The 22531-nt window shown below is 39.9% G+C and overlaps 1 protein-coding gene across 1 annotated transcript in view; it reads left to right on the plus strand.

The window, feature by feature from the left end:
- b4galnt4 (beta-1,4-N-acetyl-galactosaminyltransferase 4) overlaps positions 1–22531 on the plus strand; it is a 219527-nt gene that overhangs the window by 173918 nt on the left and 23078 nt on the right. Inside the window, exons 8-9 of the mRNA XM_003214856.3 lie at positions 4855–4933; positions 8491–8557. Coding sequence (XP_003214904.2) covers positions 4855–4933; positions 8491–8557 — 146 coding nt within the window. The remainder of the gene's footprint in view (positions 1–4854; positions 4934–8490; positions 8558–22531) is intronic.

The following is a 22531-nucleotide window of genomic DNA, read 5'->3' on the forward strand; positions in this document are numbered from 1 at the left end:
TGCAGATGATTAACCAAGGACAATTCAGTACCCTAATCTAATTAGGGAGCCAGTGAAAGAAAATGGGAGGGGAGGGTGGGGATTGTTGGTGGTGGCAAAAATAGTTTGGGCAAATTTGCCATGCACTGTTCAATGAAGCAGCTGATTGGAGCCTAGCCAGTTTCAATAGCAAGAGCCTGGTGTATGTCCTGGAGTTTCCCAAGGGAAATTAGAGGAGCTTTTTTTAATCGCTGTCATCTTCTTCAACTAAGCCACAGCTGTGGTGAGGAGGCTTTGATGTTTTTGGTTTACATGCCCTGGTTGTACATAGCATTGTGCATACACGCTACAACACATGGAGAGAAAGGATTGAGAGCAGAGGAAGAGGAAAAGAGAGGAACAAATCCAATTTTCTTTTGTGTTTCCCATAAAAAAATAGGAAGTAATGTCATAGGAAAGAGTTTTACATGCTTCATGTTAGTTTGTTTTTCTGCTTGTTGTTTTTATAACTGCAGGTGTTGCATCCCATATTTTACTGTGAGCTCTTTTTCTCTTTTTGTTTTGAAAACCTTTCTTAACTCTCCAACTGAACTCAGCCTCTATGATTTATTGGCCAGAGTTAGGCTGCTCCTTTGTAGTCAGTCTAGCCTGGGCTTCCCCAAGCTGGCCAGATATTTTGGGCTACAACTTCTGAAAAAGAAACTTTGGTTGCAGTGATGGGAATTGTGGCCCAAAGCTTCTGGAGGGTACCATGTTGAACAATTTCAAAGACTTCAGTACACTGCGTCTGCGTCTTGTCTCTGTCTCTGTTCTATGTTACGGTATTGAATGTTTGCCTTTATGTGTGCAATGTGATCCGCCCTGAGTCCCTTTCGGGGTGAGAAGGGCAGAATATAAATGCTATAAATAAATAAATACACTGAAATTTTACTCACCAAAGCAAGATAAATTGTTTTGGTAATTTCATCTCTGCTCCCACCATGTTGATGTTGTGTAGAACACCCTCCATAGTAGGTATACAGGTTGATAAAAGAAATTGTGTATTTGCCATTGTTTCATTTTAACAAAACCTCAGTGATCCAAATCCCAGAAATACCTGCTATAACTAGCGTTGAATACATTTAATTAAACTCTTTTTATTGGATTGAAAAGTCATAGTTTTTAAGCTGTAGATACAATAATTTCTGTGCTTGAGTTTCCAAGGCCTGAAAGTTGTTTCGAGATTTCCCCATATTAAAAATTTGATAAGCGCATTTGTACTGTATTTTGTACAGAACGTGGAGTTTTTGGACTTGTAATTTTGTAGTTGACAGGAGAACCTTGTGCCATTTGAAATATTCTACATGACATGTTTAAGAAGAGGTTTTTAAAAAAACATCCAAAAATAAATTCCAGACAATAAGAAGAAAATTACAGGTAATGAAAAAAATACATCTTCCTAAGGCAGGACCTACATTTTCAAGATTAAATATAACTGATTTCCTTAGCCATTACATTTGTAGATCAACTCACTCCAGCTGTTTTTAAAGATACTACTATGCAGTTATAGCACTATGGTCATAGGTACTGTCAGTGTCTATAAAGACCGCTGTCCCTTGTGACTTTTTAATGCCTGTACCTTTAGACTGGAAGGGTAATTTGCTGCAAAGTGATGAACACCATCTATGTTTCCCTACATTAGCAATTGCTGTAGCTGAGTTGAGCCAGTGTGGTATAGTCATTTAAGTGTTGGTCTAGGACCAGGGTTCAAATCCTCCATCAGCCTTGGAAACCCATTGAGTGACCTTGGACCTGTCACACTCTCTCGCCTTTACCAGAAGACAATGCCAAGCCTCTGAATAACTCTTGCCTATAAAACCCTATGTTAAGACTGCTAGTATTCAGGCATATAATAATAATTGAATTTGCTAGTTGATAGCCAACCATCATTTCTCCATTCTCAAGTCTGAAGAGTGGCCCTATGTTCCTTCTCCGCACTCAAGAAGCACCAAAGTTCAATCAGCCTTGTGAAATTGGGAGATACGCTCAGCATCTCAAGTGTTTGCTGTCTTGGTCAGATTAATACCGAGAGGCGTCCGTCTCCCCTTATGTGAGAGATGGATATGGTTTCCATGACAGCAGTGACCAAGCCAGCAAGTGTGTCTGGGAAAGATTTGAGGAGCCCTCTGCTCTCACTGATCCGGAGTGACAGGCAGCAGCGACAGAACAGCAGGATCCTGGCAGTGAGCGGAGTGTGTACGCCTTGCCTCTGTCATCTGGGTGTGGGCATCTTTCATTTCTGAATCTGCTGACAGCATTCTCTTCATATTTGTGTTCCACTTCTCCTTTTAACCTTTAAAAGGCTTGCCATCTTTTATATCAGAATGCATGCGTCCTCCTTTTCAGCACGTAGAATTGCTTTCTGAATCTCTGAAATTTTGTCACAGTCCTTTCTCTTGTGCTTTCTACTTGTTTTTGGAGAATTGTGATGCAGTGTCTATCCATGTGTATGATTCTGCTACATATGTTTAGAATCTGGTCAAATATTTCATTTCTAAAAGTAGTCAAATTTTAGTTGGTAAGGGACGGAAAGTGTGTGGAAAAAATCATCAGCCTTCTCATCATTATTTACTGCTTTTTTCTTTTAAAAAAGATTCAGAGCAGTGAATAGTGGTAAAAACAATACAATTCAATTTAAAGTCTAAAGACTATAAACATTAACATAGAATTAAACTTAAAACCATCTAAAAATGAATAATTCAGACAATTAAAACAGTTTAAAATACATTAACACCACATAACACCTCCTGCTTGGTCTTAAAAACCTTCTTCTTGCCTAAAAGAAAGATCTTACCTGCTGCTGGGAGGACAGTAGGGAGGGGGCCATGCTGGCTTCCCTGGGAAGAAGGGAGTTCCAGAGTTGAGGGGCAGCCACGGAGAAGGAAGGCCCGCTCTCTCTTTCCTACCAACCAAGCTTGCAGTGGAACTGGGACTGACAGAAGGGCCTCTGGACATCTCAGGGCCAAGGCAGGTGCATACCAAGAAATACAATCTGCAAAACAGCCTGGACCTGAGCCATATAGGGCTTTATAAGTCACAACCAGTACGTTGAATTGTGCCCGGAAACAAACTGACATCCAGCAATATATATTTGGAGATATAATAATTTTGCACAGATAATTGGACTCATGTGGGCATTTTGTGATATGAATTATGTCATCAAAGAAAGTGGTGGCCACAGCTTTCACTTATTAGAAAGAATGATCTCTGTCTGCAATATAGACCTTTTCCTCCATTTGCTATATTGGTTCCATTTCCTCATCTCTTGGAACTTGCCTTCTTCCCATCCTTCCTGTTCCCAATCCTGCTTGCCATTATCTTATTATTATTATTATTATTATTATTATTATTATTATTATTAAAATTCTATTTGGGATCCAAGTAGTTATGATAGCATCAGTTACATTTTTGACTCACATGAATGCCCTATTCACATACAACTTGGAGAGGAAAGTATTTAAACAAGAGAAGCCTAAGAGAAAGTAACTTCTTGCACTTTACTTCCTAACAGTCAATTGTCTTAGAGACGTTTTCATGTCCAGTTCACCTTCTATAATGGGGGTGGGCTAAAAGGAAACTTCTACAATCTTATTAAGACTTGACACACCAGAAAAAGAGGGTGGCAGTGTAGGAGAAGATTAAGTCCAGCACAGTTTCTTCTCTCCCTCTGAGACTAGAGCAGTTGGCATGGAGAGAGGACTTTTCCTCGGTTCCTGGACTTAGGCATGATTTAACTGAAGCTGAGAGTCAAGGGCTTCACTAACAAGCCTGAGGTGGCATTTTAATCTTTCTGGTCATTCCTTAAACATTTAACAGCTACACCACCACCACTTATAACTTTATTTTTGTACCCTGCCTCCATCTCCCCAAAGGGACTCGGGGTGGCTTACATATGGCACAAGGTGTCTAAAACAGCGCATAAAATAAACACACAGTACAATACCAAATAAAACCACGATTATATAAATTTGAACTCAGAACAGTTCTTACTTACTGTCATGTCTGCTACTGCATGGGTTTTGTCAATTCTGTGAAAACGTGAACACTCCCATGACAGTGCCCTTGCTACACAGTGACTTTGCATACCTCAGTATAATTAGTTCTGTAAGTGGTGAATATAGATTTGTTTTGCACACAGCTTACAAAGGAAGGAGAGCGGGTTTTTTTTTTTATCAAGCTCACTTTCAAGCCATTATTTTCATTGCCACTTTTATGCCAACTTGCAGAGAGGAGCCAAAGAACCTCTAGCACTTTGAAAAATATTGGAAAGGCAAAGGAGGAGATTCACTAGAGTCCCAGGGTGAATGAATAGTAAATAGCATCGTATCCTGGCATTTTAGTTTGCCTCTGGATGTATGTATTCATTGTTTGACACTCAGCTAGAGACAGAGTTTGAGGCAACCTGACATGATTTTGGACAGTAGTATTCAGAATCTCTTACCATTGGCCATGCTAGGTGAAGTTTTTGAGAGTTGTAGTGCTAAACCTCTGAAAAATACCAGCTGACCCTAACTTGATTTATGAGGTCTGCACATCTACTGTACGGCTAACTTGTGATTGTTTTAAATAATGATTTTAATGGGAAGATAACTGATTTTAGTGTTTATGTATATTTATGGATTATTTTATGTTCCGGCATTGAATGTTTGCCGTATATATGTTGTGCTCCGCCCTGAGTCCCCTTTGGAGTGAGAAGGGTGGGATATAAATGTTTTAAATAAATAAACAAACAAATACTGCATCTGATACTCCCCCAGGAACAAAAAAAACCCATAAAGATCCTGTATCCCAGGTAGTAAACTTCTTGTTTTCTAATGTTCTTTCTTTCCCCCACAGTGTCCTTTCCTCCAGGCGTTATTACTTTGAACTCCTTCACAAGCAGGATGACCGTGGGTCAGATCACGTGGAAGTTGGTGTAAGTGTAAACCCGCATTACACTTTTTCCCATTTCAGGTACAGTCACCTAACAGAAAAATTAAAAGCAGGGGAGTGGAAGGACTGGAAAAGAGACAGCACCTGTGGACATCCGTTTCTTGGTCTCCTGGCTATAAGTCATGATAGCAGATAGCATCTTGCTGTCCATTAGAGAGACCTTCACAGCCAAAACAGCAGAATTTCTGCTTCGATCCTCATTAACTTGTGCCTCAACTGCAGGCCACCATTTGAATCGAGGAAAGGTACCTGACTGTGGGTGAGGAGAAGGGACTGGTTAAAAGTCTGTGTTTGTCAGATTAAGGCAGCAGAAGGAAACATGCTTTTTTCTAGCCTCCTTAATCAGTTTTACAATAAAGTTGAGGTCAAGGGAGGAAGGTGGGAGACAGAGAGACAGAGATTGCTCCCCAGGCCCTTTCTCTCCTGCTGCAGAGATGGAGAATGTCTTTTCTCCTTAAAATTAATTGTGTCCTTCTCTGGGGAAAGAGTAAGAGAGTGTTTGAGAGGGATTTCCTAGCTGGTAATTTCTTAAACTCTTTTATTCTCAAGATGAAAAGTCTCCCATCTCCTCGAAACTTTAAAATAGCTTCATTTTCATGCCTCTCTGAGGAGCTGTGTTCCCTTTACAGAAGCCTTCGATGCACTGCAGGCTGCTGGAGGTGAAATATTAGTCTTTTAAAAGAGGCTCTATTCATCCCACTTCTAAATTAAAAGGAAGAAGCACCACTCAGTGTAAATGTTTTCCCCTCCCAAAGGCTGGCTGTCCCTGCTGTGAAGTATCTGCCAAAGGATTCTAGGTCATTCCAGCAGGTGTAACACCCAGAGTGAATGCGGGAAGTACCAAAAGTGCCGCATGGGATTATCTTTGCTTTAAAATCATATGCACCAATCGCCTGGCAGCTCGGGTGGGGGGCAGGAAATGCATATGCAGGCAAGGTTATTCTCTCTGATCAGCAGCTACTTTAGTATGCCTGTGGAAATACTAAATTTGCAGAATGAACAGCATGTATAGACCTGTTTAAAGGCAAGCATATAAAACAGAGAGACAGACATCGGCACATAATTCCTTTTGTCACTTTGCAGACTGTCCAAAAACTCCTCAGTCATTACGTCCCTCCTCCAAACATCAGGATTAACAGTACTAAATCTAGAGAGTGAGACAAGAAAACAGCCTGTATTATGTGACTAGTGTTGTTTTGGATCCAGATGTTACAAATGGTTATAGAGTGGCTCAGTTGCTCAACTCAGCTCCACAAATAGTATTAATGTGATCTTTGCCTTTTGCTAAAACCCTCCTCATAAAAATGGCATATGAAAGCTTTCTTTCTTATGGTACCGGTAGACATAATAAATATGAATGGTGAAGTGGTCTGCTTGGGATTGCTGCCCGGTAGCACATCATTTTAAATTGAACTTTTCCTTTGCTGAGTTTGGAGAGGCAGGAAGCTGAACCAATCAGCAGCGGTCTCTGGGGGCTCATAAGCACAGAGCAGCACTAGAGTCATGAAAAGATTCCACCTTCCCTTCCTTATTTTCTACACTGGCTATATTCATCTTCAGAAACAGAGTCCGATTGGCCCCATAGAACTGCAGTTACCTCTGGTTGTGATTGGCTGGTGCCACTGATGTTGCAAAACCACATTCTAAGAGCAGGGTTTTTAAAAAACTAATTTAATGCCACCCACACCCACTCCCCTGAAAAATAGTAAGTGTTTGTGTACTGAATTCAAGAAACATGCATGCAGTACTGTGGGAAGCAGGGAAGCAAACAGTCACACAAGCACAAGCATTAAGGCAAGGACGGTACAGTTGATTGAACTGCTGTTTGGTCTGATTATTTTAATATACGGTATTTCCATTTTAGAATTGGGAGGAAACTAGGCTCAGTCTCTAACATGCTGCAGCTCCTGTTCTTTTTATTACATCTATCAGCATTTTAAGCTGTGGAGCCCCCAGTGGCGCAGTGGGTTAAACCATTGTGCTGGCAGCACTGCTGACTTGAAGGTTGGCTTGGTGACTCAAGTTTGCCGGTTTGAATCCAACCCGGGGAGAGCTCGGATGAGCTCCCTCTATCAGCTTCAGCCCCATGAAGGAACATAAGAAAAGCCTCCCACAGGGTGGTAAAAACATTAAAACATCCGGGCATCCCCTGGGCAACATCCTTGCAGATGGTCAATTCTCTCACACCAGAAGTGACTTGCAGTTTCTCAAGTCTCTCCTGACACGAAAAAAGCATCTTAAGCTTGTGTGTGTTTGTGTGGGCCTTCAAGTCACCTGTTGACTTATGATGACCCCATTCATCTAATAGGGTTTTCTTAGGTAAGGAATACTCAGAGGCAGTTTCACATATTCCTTACTCTGAAATATAGCCAACATCACCAGGTATTCTGTGTTGGTCTCCAATCTAATTATTAGCCATTTTTAATAGGTGGCATACTATAGTTCCTTGCTCTAAAGAAAAAACAAGGGTTCTTCTGAAAATTACAGAGCATAGATACATTACCAGAACTCCCTTTGCACATGGCATAGTGATTTCCATGCAGCTGGGAACATGTGACCTCACCAGTTGATAAAAACTTGCAAGCATTTGGTTGTTGTATGTTTTCCGGGCTGTATGGCCATGTTCCAGAAGTATTCTCTCCTGACGTTTCACCCACATCTATGGTAGGCATCCTCGCAACCTCTGAGGATGCTTGCCATAGATGTGGGCGAAACATCAGGAGAGAATACTTCTGGAACATGGCCATACAGCCCAGAAAACATACAACAACCCTGTGATCCCGGCCATGAAAGCCTTCGACAACATATTGCAAGCATTTTCCTCTGATTTTATATTCTGTAGATCTCCTGGATCCAGTACATTTGAAATGAAATTCTACACCAGTATAGTGTTTGAGGTATAAATCTTATTCACTGCAAAGGGGATTTCAGTGTATTCCTGGTGTCTGAAATTAACCTGTAAAAAACTTATAAACATGCAAAAAAACCTGCTTGTAAAAGAAATGGATATGCCAGACTTTACTGGGACTTTGCTGGGAAGAGGGTCTTATTTGATGGTGCCATATTGTTTGAAGAACTATATGTGTGGTTCAATGGGGAGCACTCAAAGAAGAAGGGTAATTGGGGACGGGAGTGCAGAAATTGGCCAGGAACTCGGTGGTGGTTTGGTAGGTTATATTGTGTAACACTGATTATATCTCTAAATACTTTCTTTAATGTTGTGGAAGGAGGTATCTAGTATATTATTGTATAGCACTTTTTGCCCAATGTACAGGAACGGATTATAAGCTTCTGGGAATTCCAATACCAGCCACAGATTGTCCTCAGGGATGTATTGAGGAGCAGCAAGTTTTTGCCTGAAACTAGGAGAGACATTTGATACACAAAAGTGATTAGGAATATTAGTGCATGCCTTTTGGTACCATGTCTGTGTTCCTCCCCATTCACATTTCTGCCACCAGTTTCTCCCTAAATTTTATAAACCCACATGATTAAATACACAGATACTTGATTGACTTGTCACTTTCCCATCTCTTTCAGTGGCGAGTTTTCCTTCCCAGCTTCAAGTTTGAGGTGGTTGATTCTCCCTACATCTCACTTTATACAGGTAAAGCCTTCCATGACTATCTGTGTTGCCTTAGTTTTGTGCACAATTTTCCTGCATCAAAGGCGGTTGCCCTGAGATGTATGTACTTAATGTGTCTGTAGAGGACAGTGCATGCATACTTGAGAAACCTGCAATATCTTGTGTGGTTCAGTTGCCTTATCTGTACCAAGCTGTTTTGTTTTGATACCTGAAACTGTGCCAGGTGTGAGTTTCACCTTATTAAAGTCATGTGTACTTGAACCCCAAATGCAAAGGACCCTTATTACCCGCACTTACCTACCCCCCCCCCTTCCGCACATGATCCCTTGCATAAGAAACAGGAAAATCTAATACAATAGAGAATGAAGGTGGTGGGTGTTTCTCCAATTAAGGAACCTCTTTCTAATTATACTGACCTTTCTTTTCTTTTTTTTAGAAGCCAAGCAAAATCTGAACTTTTCACAATTAGTAATTTCAAGAATTGGTGTTTTTAATTTAATGTATAAAACCATTTTCTCTTTTATTGTTCTTCAACTTGATTGACCTTGCTGTTTGCTGATTTTTTAAACTACTGTTCAATTTGATTGACTGCATCTTGCTATTTTCATCATTAATTTGGTTTTAGATTCTCTTGCCTCTTATTTTATTAATTGTGGAAGTGCTTTGATAAAATTATTGTTTCATAACATAGCTTTCTGGGGCGTGTATAGGCTTCACTGAAGGCCATTTTTTGGGGGGAAAGATAAGGCAGAATTCCTTTGGAGAAGCTGATAGAACTAAATAAACTGCTCTTTGGCCTTCCTCCTTCAGAGGGACATTTTTCAGAGCACTGCTGGCTGCTTTTATTAACCCCAAAGTGTTACCCTCTGACATCTGCACCAGCTGGATTGTAGTTTTTCTTCCTCAGCAGATCTCCAGCTGATCTCCCTAAGGCCCTGCTGGCTGCCACAGCTCACACAAGAGACTAGGAACTAATCTGACAGTTGCCCTTCCTGGGCATTTTTGTGGATGCCATCATTTGAATTTTAGACTGCAAGCCTCTCTCAAAAGGATACCACCAGCTGCTTGAGAAATTGATACTACACTTAGGCATTACTAGCCTTACAGGCATAGTTGTTGCAATCCAGAAGAAATTATTGTTTTTATAACTGAAATGTGAAGATGCAATACCACCAAGAGGCAGAGCGGGATTGAGAAACTGAGGGATCTCTTTACTTTTTTATAAACAGGGTGACTAAGGCTGATGTTCTGGGCATGCTCATACCTAGGGAGTACAGGCAGTCCCCAAGTTACAAACAAGATAGGTTCTGTAGGTTTGTTCTTCAGTTGAACTTGTATGTAAGTCGGAACAGGTACATTTTTAAATTTTAACTCCAGCCAAAATACATATTTTTAGCTTTGGATAATATAGGGAAGGGTTAACACCCTGTGGTGTTTGCTTTGCTGTCTGTGCCCCTGTTCAGAAGATTTCACCTCACCTTCTGTCCCTTTGATAATTGGATTTTGAAAAATATGGCTTGCTGTGGAAACAAGGATTGGAAATAAAGCTTCAGCGGAGATTCCTTTTCCCCATTATAACTCTTTCAGGAGTGAATTTCCCTTCCGAGGGGTAGATTTCTCTCACTTCCTGTTGTCTCATTCCTGTTCTTAACTATGAGTCATTTGTAAGTCAGATATTTGTAACTCAGGGACTGCTGATAAACATATTTAGAGTTGGGATGTGAATGTGCTCTTCTTTGGTCTCTATAAAAGGCAAAATAATAATTTGTTCATCAGGATTGTCTTGAGTGTCCTATGAATCTCCCAAAGCCTGTTTTACCTAGCATTCTTCCTTCTCAGTGGCCAATCAAATACCAATGGGAAATCCACAAGCAGAATATGGGCACCCCTTTTCTTGCCTTTCCCAGCAGTTGGCATTGGGAGTAATATTGCCTCCAGAATTTGGAAATATTAGTGCTATTGTTGAAGCACTAACCCTAAATTGTTTAAAGACAGAATTATTTATTGATGTTAAACCCTTAAGAAAATCTTATAAGATTGATTCATTGATTTGTTCATTAATAACATTCAAAATTACTAAAAAGGGCTGGTAACAAACTAAAGTGCCAAGTTACATTAATTATTACTCAGAGGTAATGTTGCTGCCATTTGGCACAGAATAACAAAAAGTATTGTTGAAATATGTTATGAATTGGGAATAGCAAATTAATTTTAACAGGGTATTTCTTAGCCGGGGCCCTCAGTGGTGCAATGGGTTAAACCCTTGTGCCAGCTGGACTTCTGACCGACAGGTCGGCGTTTCAAATCCAGGGAGAGCAGGTGAGCTCCCTCTGTCTGCTCCAGCTCCCCATGTGGGGACATGAGAGAAGCTTCCCATAATGATGGTAAAACATCAGACATCCGGGCGTCCCTTGGCCAATTCTCTCACACAGGAAGCAATGTGCATTTTCTCAAGTCGCTCCTGGCACACATAAAAAACCTTTGTAGCTACCGTGTTTCCCCGAAAATAAGACAGTGTCTTATATTAATTTTTGCTCCCAAAGATGCTCTAGGTCTTATTTTCAGGGGATGTCTTATTTTTCCATGAAGAAGAATTCATTTTTATTGTTGAGCAAAAAAAATGAACATTATATACTGTACAGTAGTTGTAATCATAAACCAGCATAACCAGACAAACTGTGAATCCTATCAAGAATTTCTTGTTACTACCAATATTTCCATGTACAACACTTTATGGTACGTACGTTGACCGATCCTGCATGTTCTGGTGTTCTGTTCGGTGGGCATGCTTCCAAACAAAAACTTTGCTAGGTCTTACTTTCGGGGGAGGCCTTATATTTAGCAATTTAGCAAAACCTCTGCTAGGTCTTATTTTCTGGGGATGTCTTATTTTAGGGGAAACGAGGTATCAAAAGTAATAGATACTATATTAATAAACATTGGTCTCCCTGAAGTTTCCTAATCCTCTTTTAAAAGAATCCAAGTTGGTAGCCATCATTCAATAACTAAATTTTACCTAACCCCCCTTTTGCACACAGCATCTCTAGTTTTCTCCACACCTGTACGGTGGGAGATATATTGAGTAAAATAATCTGAGATGGATCATGGGCCATGAAAGGGGTGTAGTCTGACCTCTGGGCATACACATACAAGAAGTAAGCTAAAAATAAAAGAGCAGGTTGTCATGTCCACAAAAAGGCAAATGGGCTTTATAAATATGTGTGTGCAGATTTTATTGGCACTCGCCATCTTTGCTGGTGCCCTGTATAAGTGTCTGGCCTGTTCTTTTCCCAATAGGCCCTACTGCCCTTTTAGCTTGTGGCCTCCTCGATCTTGGAGCAAAAAGGAAAAGGCCAGCCCAAAAGCACCTCAGGCAAAGGCCCGTCAGCTAATGTTCTTAAAGCTGAGTTATGAACACCTGTCTTGTAAGCAGGGATGGATAGTGTCGAATTTAATTAAATCCATAGATCTTCTGCTTCCTTCCTCATAACCTGGCCTGGCAGCAGGAGGTTCTTGATGAATAGATATCTGCCTGGTGCTCAATACACAAGGTGCCCATAATTAAGTATCCTGTAGAAGGTGGAGATAAGGTGGAGGGGTTGGGTGAGGCAGCCTCTGCCGTGCACAAGCACAGGGCTCAACTGGCACAAGAGGGATAGTAGCAATTGGGATATTGACAGAAGTGCCTGCAAGATAGATGAGCTGTGAGGGGATATTTCCTTCTGGATACATCAGTCACTCTTAGTTTTCTCCTCTGTCCTCTGAGCAGCAGCTTGCACTGCACAAGGGGTGATTTTCTTATTACTTCGCTCTCTACTAGCATTCTTCTTTGTACTGAGAGATATTTATTCAACATGACCAATAGTACAAGATACGCTGTCATCTTTTAAAGTTTTTTAAGTTCTGTTCTCTGTCTTCAAAACTTGAAAAAGTTTCTTGTTGGGCTGTAACTCCCAGATTTTCCCTAGCCACCATGGGCATATTGTCAAGGATTTTTATGAAGTTTCTCTAAAAAAAAACACGTTTCCAAGCTCTGGGGCCTTATATATTTAGCTGTAGCACAGATTGGAATAAATATAATTTTTAATCACCATCAGAGGAGATCCATTGAATTAATGGGTCCTATTAAATTATCACTTATTCAATGGAGCAGTTTTAGCTTAGATCAGCAATTGGATTTAGCCCATAATTATCATCATGTTTAATCTTTGCATTATCATCATTCTTCATTATCAAAGGGCACTCCTTAGATGTATCCACAAATGCAGAAGATGTGACCACTAAGGCCTGAGTGACTTTCATGTTGCTGCAATAATTAATCTAAGATGTATCTTGGTTGTATAATGTTTTGTTTTATTGTAGGATTCATATTTTCTTTTTAAAGTAATTTATAATGCAATTTTAAGTATAAAAATGTAATGGCACAACTGACAGCAATTTTCAAGCAGAATGATCTAAAATTAGAAATAGTTCAGGAGCAATTTGGCACCTTGTGACCCCAAAGTGTAAATGGAATAAATGAGTTTTTGTTAGCTTTCAAAAACATCACATGGGGTTAAGTGAGGGCATTCAATATTGTTGAGGCAGCTACTGAGAAAGGGTGTGGTGCTAACAAATGTGAGCTTGCATTACTGAAAGATTAAATAATGGGTAAGTCCCCCCCAGCCAGCCAGATGATCATAAAACTTGAATATCACATGGGAAAAGGTATTCCTTTACGTAGTCTAGGGTAGGCCTGGGCAACCTGTGGCCCTTCAAGTGATTTGGACCTCAGCTCTCATAATTCCTGACCATTTGATAAGTTGGCTAGGGCTGCTGGGAGTTGGAATCCCAAACACTTGGAGGGCCACAGGTAGTGTAGGCCTGGTCTAGACCAAGACTATTTCAAGGAAAGCACACCCTGTATAGTATACTATATGTGCCCTCAAGGTCATTGTGGAGTGTTTTTGCTAAGCCTATTGTCACTTTCAGTTTTGGAAAGAAAACCTACACTGAGCTTAAAAGAAGCCCTCCAGTTCGCTAATTCAGTGGGAGTGGACATGGAGTGGTTGAAATAGTGGATATGGGGCAGATGCTGTGTTCTGAGGTCCAGGATGAATATATTTCCTTATATGTTGTCCACTGCAGAGCTAGACCGTTTAGGGCTTTGTCATCCAAAACCAGGACCAAGAATTGGGTGTAGAAACATATTGATTGCATCTGTGTGTCTTCAGGAGCAAGTATAAATGTTTCTTAGTAATGTTTTCAGTCAGAAAGCAGTGATGATTGAAACTAATTGAAGTGTCTAAGTTTTGTAGGACACCCCTCTATTTCCATTTTCTATGTTTGGTTGTAAAGTCTGGACAGTGAAGAAAGATGATAAGAAAATCAGCTCATTTGAAGTGTTCTACAGACACCATTGACTGCTAAAAAGACAAACAAATGGGCTCTCCCTAGAAGTCAAGATGACTAAATTGAGACTGTTCAGTAGTATCCTGAGAAGATATGACTCACTAAAAAAGACAATCATGCTTGGTAAGCTAGAAGGCAGTAGGAAAAGTGGAAGACTACATTATAGATGGATGGACTCAATCAATGAAATCACAGCTGTGGGTCTGCAATGCCTGAGCAGGACTGTTGATGATAGCGTTACTTAGAGGTCTCTCTTAAACAAGGTCGCCATAAGTCAAAATCAGTTTGAATTCCATTAACAAGAGTATGAAAGTCACTAAAGCATTAAGGACAGTGGTTGAGTTTAGTCATGTGAATGAGCTATAGTATCAAAAAAGTGAACTAAAGTGCTAAAAAATTCAAGAGTATAGTCAGTTGTGAACGACAGGATTGACTAGTACTTTTCCCATTGAAGACCATTATTCACCTGTAGCCCTGCACAACTGCACACTCAAGCCATATCCACCTGGTTTCCCAGCCTTTCCTACTTTATCATACCTCAGACATACCTACCTAATATTGTACTTATTCTTCCTGCTATAGTCCCATGCTTTCAGCGACAGGGTCTAAACTCTATACCCAGAGAACATTACTATCTGCAAAGCATCTGTCAAAGACAGTCTAGATCAGGGGTGTCAAACTCATTTTCACTGAGGACCAGATCAGCTTTATAGTTCCCTTCAAAGGGCTGTTCATAATTGTAAGATTACAAATGTATAGATATAACTAAGTTTCCCTGGCATTGAAAGCCTTGTGGGCCACATAAAATGATGTGGCAGGAAGATTCGGCCTTGCGTTTGACATGTGTGGTCTAGATCTTAAGCTTGAAAAGGTTACACATGGAAACTACAAGTCAGATTTTCCCAGCCACTTTCTAAACTTGACTAAACCCTAATCCATACCCATCACCAAATCAGGAATTACATTTTCAATAGGAAAAATAGTTTATTGCTATCTCCAGCCCTTGACAATTGTCAAGTATTAGTTGTTATCGAATAGGAAGCAACCGTTAATTGGGTATTCCCTTGGGAAATCAGCAGGTCATGGGAGCACTGATCATGGAAAGGGACAACATTGCATTTTTCCTCCTGTGTTGGCAAGAGACCAAAAATTGTGGATTGCATTGTTTCACAATAGTTTGGGGAAGGTATTCTGAAAAACTGGCCCACTTTTGCTTGTGCAGGAGACTGTTTTACTGGTGCTTGAAAGAATATGTGGTACTGTTCTTTTATCCAGGCAGTCACCACAAGGGGACGCTAGACAGAGAAGGATAGTCCATTTTATGGGGGAAAGGGGGTTAAAGGAGTTAAACTATTTACCCCTGTTTTCCTGTTATTCCCCCATCCCTGACCCATGTTGCTGTCAAGCATCATTTATGGTATGGGAAAAGCGAGGGGGGGGGATAATCAGCGAAAATGGGAAAAATGTTTTTCCTCCTTCAACTCCCCTCCCCCCAATAAAATGAACTATCTTTCTCTGTTTTGGCCCCCTTTGGCATCTGCCCAGATAATGAAACAGTATTGAATATGTTAAGCAGCTGTAGTCAACACTTTTTTATAGCGGTAACTAAACCAGAAACTGACTGCTTTTGTGTGGTTCAGAATCCTCTACAATTTAATTTACATAACTCAGAAATCTAATTAGTGCTCTTTCTTACATCTTGTATCATTGCTGGTGTTTCATCTTCTTAGCTATCATTAATAAATATTTCTGTGTTTCATCTCATTTCTGTAATTCCTGAAAACGTGTACCAGATGGCAAACAGTCCCATACAAGTATGTTAATATTTGGAGGGGGAAATTATAAAAATATCAAATGGAAATATTTCTTGCCCAGACTTTCCCTAGGATCTGAAATCTAATAAAGGAGTTGACATTTTTCTAGTCAAGAGTTAACTGCAAGTTCTACCATCTCAGATCTATGGTGGAAAGTAAGTTAATTTGCTCATTAATAACCTTTGCTGAGTCCTTTGCCTAACCCTTGTGCGAAGACACAAGGGCATTATTTTGATTGCAGGCCACTTTGTGAGCTGCGTTTTGAATTTCTATCTGCTCAGGTCCCATTTCGTACTTCAGTTGTTTTGGGACTTGCCTCTGGTTAGCTTGGAATTAAAATTGAGCGGGGAAAGTTGTTGACACGGGAGACTGGCTGGCAAAGCTTTCTCTTGCTTTCCTGCAGCTGTATCAACTCCATGGTGTTGACATGGGTGAAAACCTGTTCTGTCAGTGAGCTAAACAGATGTGACGAGAAAATCCATGAGGCACATTTTATAAATAAGAGTGAGGTGACCTTTATGGTTGTCTTTTCAGTGCTGCATGGCAGGGAGGTTTTGCTCTCGTTTTAGAACATCAGTTGTTTATTTTTGAGACATTAAATGACTCAGTAATATCACCTAGCAGATTTGAGGACAAATGCCCCAAAAGGGAAAATATGTGTCTTTTCTACATTATTTACGTCCTGTTGGCTCCAGGCCATCTTGGGAAAGGGCTTGAATCCAAAGAGATCTCAAGCATCACTGAAAGCTTCAATTTCAATGTTATACTTGGGGAATTAGAGATTGGGACAGCTTTCATTATGTCAATAGATACTTTTTCTCTCCCCAGGGCTGGAAAAGCTTTATCCACAGCAAGGGCTCCGAGTGGTTATTTAATTCTTTTTATTTAGAATTGTATTACCACAACTAAAATGTCTTGCAAGAAATTTTTTATTAGTTACTCAGAACAATGTTTAAGCAGAAAGAGCAAACATTTGCAGAAGCAAAAAATAATTGATCCACTTGAAGGTCCCACCCTCAGGCTCCTAGAGATGACCATCCATTGACTGTTATATCTCCATTATCCACTGTCAGTAACCCCTAGCTCTAGCTCTATTGCATCCTATTTTCACATTAATCTTTTGGTTTGTTTTTAATCCTCAACAGAATACATATGTAGTCCACGTTTTTAAATGTTTTAATTCAAGTATGTATTTTACAGATTTTTTTTTTCAAATAAAATCTTTTTGAGTTGAAAACTGCATTGTGGAACGGTCAGGAAATGCAAAAAATCCCAACTGTTCCAATATATCTGTCCAAGAAATACGGATCATATCAGTTGATACCAGAATTCACAAAGAACCCATTCTCAAGCAGCAATATTATAGCCCCATCATTTTGAATCTCTGGCCAACTTAATAAACCAGTTTATGTCAGCAAGCCTCTTATGACTTCAACAAACCAGATATCCTCTTTATGGTGATAATCACCTTCTTCCCCAAGTGGGATTGGTGCCAGCCTTTCTTTTTGGCAATAAAGCAAAATGTTCCTTTTGGTCAGGCATTTTAAATGCTCATAATTTGTATGTCTGCTTACTTCCTTGATTGTGTCTTTCTTTTCAAATAGTTAAAATGCCTTTTATCTGGAATCTTGTGTGTGTATATATATATCTATATATATAAAAGAGTGATGGAATTCGAGCACCGAGCAAAACAACAAAAGTAAAGGGCCCCCAACCCCGAAATTTGAGAACACAACCCATCATCCACGCCTTAAGGTTGAAACAACACAAACTCACTTCATGCACCTCCACATGGAGAGAACCCACAACACCCCATTGGTAGCCATGCCGGGAGGGAAACAGAAAGTATAATGGCCGCCGGCAGCAGGGAAGGCGGGCAATGGGAAAAAGCTGTCCCCTGGGTCCTAGCGCCCGCCCATCATCCGAATTTTTTCTCTCCATATACTCTCCCTTCTACAATAGCCAACCCATTTTAACACTCAATATTTTAAATATATGATATCAACCATGACAGTCAACACAATCTGACTCCTAATATTTTAACAAGCTTAAAATCACAACACCAAAATAAAAACAACACTCTTAAAACACAGGAATGCCAGACACTAAACAATCATGGCCAGCTAACACCTCCCACCATCTGCCATGCAGGACACAATCCAAGCACTCCCAACAGATGGCCACCCAGCCTCTCAATAATAATAATAATAATAATAATAATAATAATAATAATAATAATAATAATAATAATAACAACAACAACAACAACAACATCATACAATCCTAACGTTTCTAATATACCGATAACGTACTCTATACCCATTCAGAAAACCTACAACATCTCTTATACAACTACAAAATCCCGATGATAACATACTCTATACCCATTCACAAAAAAACCTACATCACTTGCACAACTGCAATATCCCTATGATAACGTACTCTATACCCATTCACAACACCCACAACATCTCTTATACAACTCTAATATACCGATGATAACGTACTCTATACCCATTCACAACACCTACAACATCTCTTATACAACTCTAATATACCAATGATAACGTACTCTATACCCATTCACAACACCTACAACATCTCTTATACAACTCTAATATACCGATGATAACGTACTCTATACCCATTCACAACACCAACATCTCTTATACAGCTCTAATATACCGATGATAACGTACTCTATACCCATTCACAACACCTACATCTCTTAGACACCATTCATACTTACCTCCAACAGACAAAAACACCCAATAATCACAAATATTGTATATTCGCAACCTTTAGGAAATAATATCCCCTAATGACGCAGCGTCTTCAACCGCTAACCTACTCAACTTCTCCAATGAAACATCGCACGTTTGAATTCGAAAAACGGAGTCAACCCCCACTATTACCCCACCTTCTCCCAACCCAACAGTTCCAAAACATCCAAATATCACTACATCCAATATCATCCAAATAAACAACCAAATATCAGTACTCCTCTGACACAAAACTAACAGCGTTCCATACAGTCATACCACCCACATGACCTCCAAGAACTCTACAAACAATGCCACCTCTTCGACTTACAAATACACATGATCACCAACCCACACACTCACAGACGACTGGACTTAATATCAGGAAAAAACCTTTACCCTTTACCTTAACTACCTTCAATTCCTCAATACTTTATTTCCCGTACCACCAGACTTTGCCACAGCAACGCGTGGCCAGGCACAGCTAATATATATATATATATATATATATATATATAGAGAGAGAGAGAGAGAGAGAGAGAGAGAGAGAGAGAGAGAGGTGTGTGTTTATATGTGTGTGTGTGTGTGTGTGTATATATTTATAAAATTCTCATCACCCTGGAGTCCTCTTGTGGATTAAGGGTAGTTTATACATTTTTTCATAAATATATAATACCAGGTGTTATTTTCTGAGGACACATTAAAATTCCCAATTCTAGCCTATTCTCTAAAAACATAATGAGAAAACTCTGTACCAGGTGGAGAGGATTAAACTCCTCTTTCCTTGTTTTATCTTGTCCTTGATAACCACAGAACCCAAGAGTTTTATTCCAAGAAAACCATTCATCTGCTGCTTTTAATAAACAGTGATCAATATGGTCTAGAAGAGAGAGTCCTGAAGGTGGCCTCATGGAAAATGGCATCAATGGAGATGGTAAATGACCTTAGTCAAGTCATCTTCACTCACAGTACTTTCAGCTTAACATTTTACACATACAAGTTGTTGGATTGTGGGCATTAAAGCTTTAGTTTTCTGTGTTGTTTTTTCACATGCTCACCTGAATAGCTTTTTTGTGAGCCCAGAACTCTATACATGAAGAGAGTTTACCCTTTGTCCTCCACCTGTAAAATCAGAAGTAGTGTAGCCAGTAGTAGATGTCAAAGATGTTATACCATTTGGCATGTAAGAATGTATAGTTAATAGTAACAATGATGATAAAGCTGTCAAAATTAAACATGTTTCTCACATTCCTCAGTGGACAATCAAAATGCTTTTATCAGCTGCCCTTCAATTTGTTTTATTTTATTATTTTATTTTATTTAAAATATTTATATTCCGCTCTTCTCACCCCAAAGGGGACTCAGGTCAGAGCATAACATATATACGGCAAGCATTCCGTGCCGGGACATAAAATAACTATAAATATACACAAACATTAAAATAAGTTACATCTACTTTAAAATCAATTGTTTAAACCAACTCAAGACACCATGCTGGCTCTGGTCAGCGGAGTAGGTTTCCTATTATTCTCTCATTGCACTGCTCCAAAGGTTTTAGTGAAAGCAGCTTTTAGAAATGAGCATTTCTACCAAAGATGTTCTCTTGAGGCATGAACTATGCTCTTTGTTGCAACCACATTTGCCTCCCTTTCTGGAGAGATGGAGTGAGCTGGTGTGTGGAACATGAGCACCTTGGCAACACCAGAGAATCACCAACCATCACTTCTCCTTTGTGATGGTTGCATCTGACTGGCTGACAACACATCATGCACATGTTTTTGCTGTCACAAGAAAAAAGAGTTAATATTGCCAACCCTCTCCTTTGCTCCAGACAGCCAAACCATGTGAAAAAGACATTGCTCTTCCAGAAAAATGATACACAGTGCAATTAAGATCCATAATATGTCCTATATCCTTTCTCTCCCCCTGCTTATTCTGTCTTATTTATTGGATAAATAGAGAACTAGGCCAAAATCCAGAAAATTAAGTGTAGCTGAGTCACCCCTTGCTGCTTCAGCTTTGCAGTTTGCTTTGAGGCTTGTCTGCCCCCTTTCCCTCCTCCAGTTGTGCATCTCTCTGCCTTTGGGCTTTATCACATGAGGCTGGTGATTTGCAATTACAGCAGGAAAATAGCATGTTTGGCTGGTATTTACCAGACAACATTATGCCTCTCCTGTTGCTGCTTTGCATTTTATTCATTAGAGGGACTCCTCTTTTAATGGATGGGGAAAATAAATAAAAACCCATCACTGGTTCTCACTGCTGTTCCAATACTGCCTCTAGTTCAATAAGTCCCTTCTGCTCTAGTTGTGATATTCCAGCAGTCACATGGCATGAGTGGCTATGTTTCTCCTCCTCTCCCCATCGCTATTCCCAAACAACGAGTTTGCTTTTACTCAATTTTTCTTTTATATTTCTTTTTTATTTTGTTTTATCATTTTGCTGTAATTATGCAATTGCGGGGAAAATGAATTAAAATTGATAAACATGCATGGTCTAGATAAGACATACATAGGCAGGAAGGTGGGGTTAGCAAGACAATGATAAGGGTTTTTTTGTTTTTGTTTTTTATATACCAAAGGCTGCCCCTAATTAAAGAGGTTCAATTTCTCCCAGTCAGTGTTAACAGAAATCCCATGCTCTCCATCTTCCCCATAACGCATTCCTTTTTCATATTTTTTCATGATGAAAACATCCAGAAGAAAAGAATTCAAGAAAATGTAAGGGAGTTAACTGAAACAAAACTTCCTTCTATCTTATTTTAGGATTCAATCCGTATTTTAGACAACCTGTAAGTTTCCATCACCTTCTCTTCTTACCACACACCACATTCCATATTAGTCAAGATTGTCCACTGATGATACCCCATAGATCTGTGGATCTGGGGCTATCTGACGTGAGGGATTGACACTTTTCAATGTGTCAGGGATCAGCACCATGTATGTGTCAATTAGTTCACTTTCTTTCCTAGCACCTTGTCAGGGACCATCATTCACAGCTAGTGCACAAGTGAGGCGGTGTCTGTGTGTTTAAAAAAATGAAGTGCCCCAAGAACTATAATCTAGATGTGTAGTAAGAGCTGCATTTTTAAAATTAACTAAACTCCTTGTTAATTAGCTTAATATCCCTCTTAGGGAAATTCTGGTTCTCTTAATTCACAGCATGCGCTCTGTCGTTATTACCATCTCAGTATAGCAAGATTTTCTATTTATTTAAGCAATCATTTGATCTGTGCTAGTACTCTGATGGCTCTGTAGACATCTTATTTTACTAATTTTAAGCTTTGTCCCTCTAAAATAACTTAGATCGATTAGGATTAGATACCTCCTTCCCATAGTACAAGTGCAAGCTGTATAGCTGCAAAACTGCTTGTGTCCATATAATTTCAGGACTCAGTGGGAGGTTCCTCTTGAGTGTTGTATCTCAACCATTCATTATCATTAAGATTGTGGAGACTTTGGTCAGCTCTATTTTCTATGCTCTGGCTGTGCCATCTCAAGTGCTGTGTTCCCTCTCTCTCTCCCCCCCCCCCCCCTTTATTAGGACTGATTGGGAAACCAAATGAGCAGATAGTAATGGACAGCAGTCCTTTTAATTTTGTGCACTTCTCTATTTGCCTTGCTTCAGTTACCTTGCACTGATCTGTGAAAACAGACAGCCTCATCTAATAAACATGACATTAGAGGCAGCCAGCGCTTAATTGATATGGCATTTTGTTCCTCCCAGACACCGATGATGTCGTTTCTGGCAGCGCTGCAGGATTTGGAGGGGAGGCAGCAGAGTTGTGCTTTGTCTTTGTGAGCACTTTCATCCCAGGAGAAATTATTTCTTGCTTTGTTTTCTGTTTGTTCAGTGGATCAAATATTTTCAGAGTAACTCTAGTGGGGTTTTTCTAAGTGGGTGAATCAGCCCTACTGAGAGCCAGCATGTGAGGCATCTGGTGGAGATCTGTGAACTGCCAAGCCTTTTAGTTGCTTTGATTGTTGCTTGCTATAAAGATCATGTGGTAGCATAAGAGCCACAGCTGG

The sequence above is a fragment of the Anolis carolinensis genome, chromosome 1 (genome assembly GCF_035594765.1).
Source record: "Anolis carolinensis isolate JA03-04 chromosome 1, rAnoCar3.1.pri, whole genome shotgun sequence".
Lineage (NCBI taxonomy): Eukaryota > Metazoa > Chordata > Lepidosauria > Squamata > Dactyloidae > Anolis > Anolis carolinensis.